The following is a 10732-nucleotide window of genomic DNA, read 5'->3' on the forward strand; positions in this document are numbered from 1 at the left end:
ATATATATATGTACACATAAATTACTTATGTTAAGTGGATGTAAAACTTGAAATTAACTTAATTATTTGTTTAAAATTTTACATATACATACATACATAATTATTTATTTTAAATATATAGATTTATTAATTTTAAATTAATATTTTAATATTGTGTGTGTGTACGTGTGTTGTCACTTATTCTAAATTGCACTTAATATTTTTCACATAATTGAGGTTCTCAGGACATTAATAGTCTATATTTGCAAAAATTACATTTCGAGTAAATTGCGATTGAAATATTTAAGGAAATTTTTAAGGAAATTTTGTAAAGACAAAAACGAACTTATGTCAAAATTGAGTGAAAATAGGAGTAAACTAAGTATTTTAAAAATATAGAAGAATTCTTCAGTCCATTACAGCTCTATTGAATATAATAACTCATTTTTGTAAAAATGATTTTAAATAGGCCACTAATGTGCTGAGCGCCTCAATTGTAAACAACGTAATTAATTTATTTTTATTCAATTGCACTTGCATTAATATCATGTATTGAAATATTTTTACTCTCAAAATTTTCACTGCTATCATAATTACTGTTACAAGTATTATTAACATTATTTAGAGAATTTTCATTAAACTGTTGTTCCTCTATATTTTCAATAGTAATTGATTTACTTGCATTCAATTTATTATTATAATTTGAATCAAATTTTCTTAATGATGATTTTAATATTTTAATTTCTTTTTCAGCTCTTTGAATATCTGGTTGAAATTTATCTGATAAAAATTCTGGTGTTATAAATTTTTTATTATAAATTTTTTCTTTTCGTAATGTTGGTCCAATTTTTAATGCAATCTCTTCAAATAATTTATTTAATGAGATTGCTTCTTTTAATAATATTAATATTGCATTACGTTGTAAATTATTCCATTGTAAATTATTATCATTATATTTTGTTATTGTTGATGGCAATATTGACGACAGTGGTTGTATTGGTTGCTGTCCTCTTAGAGAAGAAGATGATGATGATATTGATTTATTCTCTTTATATTGTTGTAATAGTTTTGTAGAATTTTGTGTTATTGTTGAAATTTTATTATTTTTTAATCTATTATTTATTAATATGATTTTATCTTCATTATCATGATAATAATTATTATGAAAAGATAAATGATCAAATATACTAAAACTCCAATATGAATATGTTAGATTTTCTATAATATTATAAAATTTTAATGGTAACATTTTATTTTGTATAATTTCTAATTCTTTATCAGAATATTTTTTAATTGTATTATCTTTAAGTATTTTATAATTTTTATTATTTAATAATAATTTTTCACTTGATTTTTTAATATTTTTTAATTGATCCTGAATTTTTTCATAATTTTCAATAAAATTATATAATTTTTTACCATTATTATTATTTTGATTATATTTTAAAAAATCATTACAAAATTCATTAAAATTTATATTTAAATTACGTATTGTTGGTGTTTGTGTACCAAAATTTTTTATTGATATTTTATCTGTTTGTAATATTTGAGTCATTGTTAATAAAAATTGTTCTGGTCTATCATTACGAAATATTAATCTACCATCAGTTAATATTTCAACATCTTTTTTCCATATTAAATCATTTTGAATATCATTTGTTGCATCTTTCATAATAATTGTCGGAACAAAGTCCGTTTGACTACCAACACCATTCTTTCTCATTCGTCTTGAAGCATCCAATAATTTTGCTTTCATTAATGTTTCTTTATCGGGTTTTGGTAATGTTGATAGGCTCACCGGTTGCCATGGTGGCCTTTTTTCCTCTTTTTTACTAATTTCTTTAATTTTTTTCCAATTACCACGAGCACGATTAAAAATTGTTATTGTACTATCACTACTAATTGGATTATTTGTGATATTAATATTATTTTTATTACTAGTAGTATTACTACTGCCGCTACTATTACTACTTTCACTATTGCCACTACTACCACTAATATTACTACTATTTGATGAATCTGTGAATATATTATTATAAAAAAATATAAAATATTAATTATTATTAATATATTTTTAATAATTACCACTATTAATAGTACTTGTACTATACTCTGAACTTAAATCATCAATTTCAGTTGTTGTAGTTGTAGTAATTGTAGTATCCAAAATTTTATTTAATTTTTTCTCTTCTAAATCAACAATATTGTGTTGTTGTTCGGTTGATGTTTTAAATCTAAATGATTCCTTTTTGTAATTTGATATATTAGTTTCGGTTACGTAATCAGTTTCAATCATTTCTATTATTTTTTTTTCTACTGTTTTAATAGTGTGTTTTTAGAGTGTAAATAAATATAAAATATAAATATACTGCAGTATACTACAAATTTTATGTAATGACGAAGTCAATAATGGTTGTTTTAGAAAACCAAAAAAAAAATTTCAAAATTCAAACACACAAATTTATGTTAAATTCAAATTAAACTTTCATTTCTTGTTTTTTTTTTTTTCCGATTAGGTCGATCTGATATTTTTTTGATTCCAATTTTTTTTTAGTTTTTTATTTTTATTTGATTTTTGTTCGCCTTGTGATTTGAGTAGTTTAAAATATTGTTAAAAATTTAAAAAAAAAAAAATCTTATATTTCAGGGATATTTTCTTTTTAGTAAAATTTTACAAACAACCAATTACCTTGTACAACTAAACGATATTTAAAAATAAAAATCGAGTTCTTACAATTCCGTATGAATATTATGATTGGTTATATAGCTACATATTTAAATATTCAATATTAAGTATTTTTTTTTAAGAAAAAGAATATCAGGCAAAATATTTAGAAAAAAAAACAAATATTTTAGAATTCGATACCATTCAATCGAATGGTACCGATAAATCGTGTAAGTGTATAGAAATGTTCTTCGGATTACATATGTACGTAAAAATTCTATATATTGTGCTTAAAATATATCACACCATCAAAATAATACTGCCACAATATAAAATAATAAATGTAACCGAATAAGAGGTGATACTGAGAGTAAAATGTACTCTTTATAGTCTTACATGAGAAATTGTGAGAACTCTCAATAATTTTAATTACCGAACTGTTATTAAATTACTGGATTTAGTTAACAAAAAAAAATTATCTGTCAAATTACTCTCTTCATCTTTCAAATTATTCTATTCATCTGTCAAATTATTCTCTTCATCAGTTAAATTACTCTCCTCATCTTTCAAATTATTCTCTTCATTTGTCAAATTACTCTCTTCATTTGTCAAATTACTCTCTTCATCCGTCAAATTATTCTCTTCATTTGTCAAATTTTACTCTCTTCACCTGCCAAATTATTCTTTTCATCTGTCAAATTACTCTCTTCATCCGTCAAATTATTCTCTTCATTTGTCAAATTACTCTCTTAATCCGTCAAATCAAATTAGTAACTTTATATAAAATCTTTTGCTATTACTTTAAAAAATTTTATTTGATATTGAGAAAAATATAAATGAATGCGTGCAATTGCATATCATTACGCACTTGCTGCATCTCCTGGTAACTTAGAATGCTGATTTCGCTCTCATTTCTTTTGAATTTGTAAAATGGCGTTGCAATAATTAGATTACTTAAATATATGCTAAACAATTTATTTATGAATATTTCGCTTTAACTTAGTTTTAATTCATAAATGTTCTTAAGTTTTTAAAAATCTTGAAATTCTGAATTGTGGCTCTCTTTTTCTATAGGGGTGCATTATACATATACATTCAAAGATTTATTATTTTATTGTTTAAAATGCAATTCCATAAGAAAATCCTTTACAAAATTTTCTATATAAGTATTTTATTTTTTTCCTTCTATTATTCTTTCTCATAAATAATGCAATTTTATTGTACTCTTTAATCTGTATAACACTTTTGTATATTATGTTATAAATGGAATGATATGAAAATAAAATATAATGCATATTTTTCCAACTTACATATTTATAGACTCTTCAAAAAAATATTCAACGATATCGTCATACGTATGTACATATTTTTATACATTATAAATTTAGAATTTTAGAAAATTTATAAAAGATTATGAAATAAAAATGAAAATTCAAATATGTATAATATATATTTTTGTTTCCAAGGATATAACAGTTAGTACTACATATAAGTATTCTATATAGAATTTTAAGTACACGTAATAACGTACACACATTTGAAAAGAATTAAATTACAATGTGAATTATACATTCACTTGGTTCTACATTCTGCAATAATTTTGGCATTAAAAATTTTAATATTCGTAACTGGAATATAAAATATAACAGATTACAACACAGATAAATGGCACTTTCAAGGAAAATGGGTATGAGCACGCGTTTAGTTTAAAGTTATAATACTCGTAGAAGAAGAATCCCTACTTAGGCTTCGTAACCTACGTAAATGTTCAGGTCGCCAAAATCAATTGTTAAGACAGTATACCACAGTTCACAGTGGAAGAAGAGTAAAACCAATTTGCATACCCTGCTACTCTAATCAAAATGTAAAGCCATCTACCGGAAAAATGTTCGTGATTATTTTTGTCATCTACATTTTTAAATAGACTGGTGTACTAGAATGTATTTGAGAGTAGAAAGGCGTCGGAATTGCAAACGATTGGAACGTTACCAATATAATTAGAGAGGGTATTATTTCAATATTTGAAATTTTTTTCATTTAAGCATGCGAGACTGTGAGAGTATTTTCTGTGCTTAATATTTATTTTGTGGGTATTTCTCTATTTTTCTTTTTGTATTTTTAATGATTTGTTGTGAATGTAGGGTACTCTTTAATTTGGTAGTATCGTTATATTCGTAATACTCTCTTTATTGTGTTTGTGTATAGTCTTGAAGAAAAAATTATTATGAAAGTGGTGTACACTCAGAGAATTTTTGTGTGTAAAATCAAATCAATAATTTAAATATATTGTTTTTTTTTTCAATAATCGTATAACAAATGAAAAAAATATGAATTTAAAATGAAAGACGAACAATTACGCAAAATTTTAGTCTATTTTCCAACAAAAAATCATTTAAATTTAGTATATATATTTTAGTATATGAATTTCCTTCCACATATATATATGTATAAATATATTAAATTATTTAAATTTCATTAAAAATTAATTAATAACAAATATTTTTCTTCTTTTTCTTTTCAGGTATGTTGATTTCTACCCCCATTATTGAGAAATTTTTCCCATATTACCCAATCACAGTTTAAAATTTAATTATTATTAAAAGGATTAACCTATTTTAAATACTCTTGTATTTGTATACATATACGCACGTATGTATTAAAAATATATAAAGAGGCTCAAATAAAAAATGGTACCTTTAAATTTATTTAAAAATATTTTTATATATTAGGTAAAATAATTATGTAAAATTGATCAACAAATCACATATTTTTTTTATTTTATTCTAAAAATTTGAAATTGAATTTTAATTATGGAAAGTTATGAAAATGAAATAAATATGATATTTAATTTTGGGTGTATAAAAATTAAAAATTATTAATTTCCCGTGTATACCTTGATTTAGAAGAATTCGACGCTAAGTATAACAATACGCTAAGTATAACAAAAGCTTTTCTTCCTTCCTGTTAGTGTACTAAGAACTGCATAACTTAACAGCATCGTCCAGATGTGATTAATTCGGTAGACTTAAGATTCATATATATAGGATAGGTAATGTTATACTATGGCATTCTTGGTAATTATCGAAAATATGGAAAATTTAGGACATTCTGTTGGCGATTAGATCAGAAACAATATTTGCATTAATTAAACAACTTGAATGCCATAACGTCATGTCTTCGAACCATCTGAAAATAGCCAAAAATATGATAATTTTCGAGAGGCTTTGGCGATCTCTGACAGAATCCATAAACAAAACTTGTAGCATACGTACATCGAGACCTAGCCCCTAAATAAAAGCACAATATTTTTCATCTATTAAAATAAAACATAAAATTTGCGTAAAATCTTATTCTTTAGAATCTTTGCTTTTTAAATTGAAATTAAATTTACTTTTAAAATGAAAAATTAAATTTACTTTTAATATGAAAATTTAAATATTCAAATGAAATCTGCCGCGTATGTTTGTGAACATTTATGGGGAAAACAAAAAAGTTAATAAAACGTCAAAAATTTTAAATTTGTTTTTATGAGCAAAAGAAGTTTAAAAAGAAGAAAACCTTCTGGCAATAAAAAAACTTCCATTAAAAAAAAATCATCAAAAGTAAGTAAAAGAACAAAACTAAAAGATTGTTGAAATTATTAATGAAAAATAATAAAGAAATTTCTGACTGACAAATTTGTTCTTAGTCGGCCGTCCGCCCTTTCTCTTCTTTTGATGGCTTCGTTAAAAATGAAAAAAAAAAAATTATTATAAAATGTTTTTAAATCTCTAAGAGGTAAAAAAAATTTAGAATTTAAAAGCCTAATCGTGTATATCACCTTGTTCTGTGCAGTACTCCCTAATTGTATACCCCGCTTTTTTAATCTCTTATCTCGTAATCATGTATCCCGCTTTTTCAGTTTTAGAATTATCGTTTTTCTTGTACGGTACGTTTTTCTAGTATGGAACTTATTGTATTGTGTATAATTCAGTATATCACTTATATAAATCATTTTAATTCCTCGTTGCATTCCAGTATAACATCCTAATTGCCTCATGTTCTGCGGTTCAAAAGAATAGTCCTTATTAATATTATAATGCAAATCGTTTGATAATAGTAAATTTATTTATATTAAGCCACATTTTTGTAAAACGAATTATGTATAACAGAACAGCATAACATAACTTTGTATAATAGAAATTATGTATAACAGATATTATGTGAATCAAATAAATTTTTTAATTCTGAGTTAATATTAGTTTCGAGTGTAATTATAAATTTAAGAAATTATAATCTAAAATTATGTCAAAAATTTTAAAAAATTTTCAATTTCCCTTATGTATAACAATTTGTTTTTTTCCTTAATTTATAAAAAGACTTTATAAGAAAACAGGTTCTTTCATTTTATTTCGATCGCCTTCAAACTTCCTGATATCAATCAACTTTTACTAACTATTAATCTAAATGTGCAAAGAATTCAAATATTGTTATACTGTCACGCCACAATCATTATTCATTGAAATTACGAGTATAAGTTCGGCAATATGTTGCATATAACATTATTAAAACGGGTATTACGAGAATTTAATCAAATTTTCGAATAGTAGGTAGTTCAGTTTGTACTTTTAAAATAATAAAATTTCGAAAAACAATAAAAATGTTGAATAAAAATTTAATTTGAGTATAACACAATATTCAATATTATGGTTAAAACCAATTTATCGAATTTCGATTTTAAACTATTGAAATTTTTAATATAATTTTACATACATATATATATTTATAAACAGTTATTAAATATTTATTATATTTTCTGTTTTCTTAAATATTTAAAATTTAATGGAATTTTCTGAGAGATTATACGTAATCTGATATATAATGAAAAATTTCGAGAACCTTATAAAATGTTAACCTCAAATTTCGAAAAAAAAAAAACAATAAAATAATTGAATACACACATGAGTAGTAGGGTGCCGTTATATAAGAAATTTGATACGCATGAATGAAAATCGTATAGTTCAGTATGCAACCTATACCAACCTACACTCTCATATATAAAAGTTTATTGAGTTTAATAGGTAAAATGTTAATACATTGCCTATCGGAAAAATTAGATTTTTTTCTAATAAAAATTTTGTTGAATTTTTTTTTTCACTAATTTCTTTTACACACCATACCTTTGTGATAGATCTATTATGGATTTTAATTTTATTTGAACAAGGTCATTTAACAGTTCATTGAATATTATTTTTATTAAAATGTTAAAAATATTTACTGAATATATAACAGTTTTCACACATTATTATACAATATTATTGATCTATTTTTTAATTTAAAACAATGGTAAATTAAAATTTGATTAGAATAATTTAAAATTTATGAAAAAAAGAAAAATAAATTTGTAAATTAAATTATTAAAAAAATTTTTCATAAATAACCTCAAATAAAATAATTTTTTTTCTCTGAAAATATTGTTAGGTTGGGTACCTGGGTAACTACAATGCATATACAAACGAATGCTACTTAAATTAAAATTGAGAGTAACAGACATAAATTTATTGACATACGATAAACATGACTATGATAATTAATAATTAGTTTTTAAGTGTTATAAATATTGATTTGTTATACAATATAACAATTATTTAATAATTATTGTTCTTTAAAATTAAAATTAATTCTATAAATGGCTGCGTAATAAATAATTTTTTCTTATATTATACAATGTTCTCTGACGTTAGTCTACTCTCTGACCATATGGTGATAATTTCTATTGAAAATTAATTAACATTACAGCAATATACAGTACAATATTTATAATATGCAATATGCGTACATAATAATTATACGAGTATGTAGTTTTATTTAACGCTCAATGTTGCACTCAAAATTTTTATTAGAGAGAATTATAAAATTTAAATTCAATTTATTATATTGAGAATGAGGTGAAGGTGAGATGTTTTTAATTTTTTTAAATTTATTATCGAAAGAGAATTTTATGTAGAATTTGTTTTATAAATTGCAAGCTTTGGATACCCCTAGCGTTCGTTTTAATCAATTGCCAAAGTCATTAATCGTTTGGTGCTGCCGTGTTGATTAAATTTTCGATAATATTTTTGGAGATAAGCAACATTTTAGTTTTATGTTTGCGTTTTGACGCAATATTAGAGTTTATAAAAATTTCGGTTTGGAAAAAGATATTCAATGCGATTTTGGAAATTAATTCCGGTACGAGTATATGAATGACACAAACTTCTCAAAAACTCTGAATAAATTTTGTAAAATTGATTAAAAATTTCTCTAATATTAATTTGCAAATTAATTTCCCACTCTACCATAGTAGATAATATTAATATACAACCCTATAATCTTAATATTATCCCTGACATTTTTCTAATACTTTTTCTATTATAAAAGAATAAAAAAACTCTTATACATTATTAAGCTTAAATGTCTATATAACAAAATGGCTATCAATTTTCAACTCTATTAAATCCTTAATTTAATATAAAATTAATGCATGCAGACTTTTAAAATGCCATGGTATGAAAATATCCCGTCAATCACTTTAAATGCACTTGGACTTGGAAAATTATAAAATGATATAATTAACACTTTATACACTATTAAATTCAGAAAAAAAAAATATTTTAAAATTTTTCAATATAAAGAAACCTTTAAAACTCCTGCATCTATAAACGAGTATAAAAGTAAAAAAAAAAATTTAAACTTTGATAAGATTAACTTTTATATAAGTATGCATGTGTGTGTTTGCCCTTTGTAACCTGCGCTCATTTTTTAATTCATTTTATTTTACGATATGCAGAAAATAAATTTCACCTTTTTGTGTAAACCTTTTATCAAAATTTCTTTTTTTTTTATATATTTTCTACAATGGCTGAAAAATTAAATTATTCACAAAGGAAAATTTTAACAAGCATATAACACTTTAATTTTTTTTTATACTTTCATTGTAAAAGTAATGCTCTATTACAATGACAGGCGAAGTTTATTGATATAACTAGCTAGGAGTTTTCAAAATATTAGTTAATTTTCTTTGAGAAAAGAATTGAATCATATGGAGTGTAAAGTTCTCGATTTCTTTTGCATTTATGAGACCAACATGATTTGTGACAATAAATTGAGCTTTTATGAATTAAAGCTGACAAATTATAGCTGTCCATTCCAGTTTCTCCCCAATATTAAAGCAATAATAGATTGAATTGAGTGAAAGAATGTGGCTTGTTACATTTTTATAAAATTTTTGGAATAGCTGGCAATAATAAGAAAAATGTTATACTTATTTTTAAACCCAATATGAACAGTGCTTTTCCTTTACGTTGAGGAAATTTCTCAGCTCATTCTCATGCCTTTCTTAGTTCAGTTTGAAACAGCGAATTTGATTCAAATAGCGAAAATATTTTTACATATGCAAAAGTATGGTTTTTTGTGTAAATATTTAATTTTCTGGTTTGAGCCGAAAATTCTTACAAAAGTGTGTCAGAAAAATTCTTACTATACAAAATGTGTGTCAAAGAGTTTTATGTTTGAAAGAAACTTCTTGAAGAATGAAAAAAACTTCTTGAAGTTTGTCCGAAAGTTTGATTAACCGCAAATTTCGGTAGCGTTACAACTTCGGACATTTGAATTCAAACATGCAATATTTCGTTTTCCAATTGTTTGACTCCTTGTGTTCCATTAGTTTGTATTAAAACGCGCACACTTATGTATGTAATACAAATGAGCAATCAAACATGTGTGTCATCGGATGTTACTGACAACACTATCCAGATATACGGACATTATCTACAATTTTATCTGTATTAACCTTAATTTTTAAAGAATTTTATTGACACGTATAACAGTAATAATATCAAATTACATTAAGAACAGTAAAAAAAAGCAAGAAATTTTATTTTCTTTCTTTTAACTACTCAATTTACCGTTATCATTTTACCCACATCATATCTACATACACATACGTTTACGTGTGCGAAATTAGTCAGCGCGCTTAACGCTACTTTTTTTTGACTGGCTTTTTTTTAACTATTTTCTTTAACCTTTTTGTTTTTTTTTTGAATAAATGCATAAATTTAATCAATTTTT

General features: G+C 23.8%; 2 protein-coding genes across 7 annotated transcripts in view; one reads left to right on the plus strand and one right to left on the minus strand.

Annotated features, from left to right (window-relative positions):
• LOC129616251 (probable WRKY transcription factor protein 1) overlaps positions 1–5382 on the plus strand; it is a 128035-nt gene extending 122653 nt beyond the window's left edge. For all 6 annotated transcript variants that reach the window (XM_055531838.1, XM_055531822.1, XM_055531847.1 and 3 more), the window contains exon 7: positions 5166–5382. The gene's annotated coding sequence lies outside the window, so the exon portion shown is untranslated. The remainder of the gene's footprint in view (positions 1–5165) is intronic.
• On the minus strand, positions 500–1897 carry LOC129616622 (uncharacterized; the record flags this gene model as incomplete). The annotated part of the gene is made up of 2 exons (XM_055532250.1): positions 500–630; positions 1531–1897. Coding segments are annotated over 2 exons (498 nt in total), but the record flags the coding sequence as incomplete, so codon positions are not given.
• Positions 5383–10732: the final 5350 nt, after the last annotated feature.

This window comes from Condylostylus longicornis, unplaced genomic scaffold (assembly GCF_029603195.1).
Source record: "Condylostylus longicornis isolate FDR11 unplaced genomic scaffold, ASM2960319v2 ptg000005l, whole genome shotgun sequence".
Lineage (NCBI taxonomy): Eukaryota > Metazoa > Arthropoda > Insecta > Diptera > Dolichopodidae > Condylostylus > Condylostylus longicornis.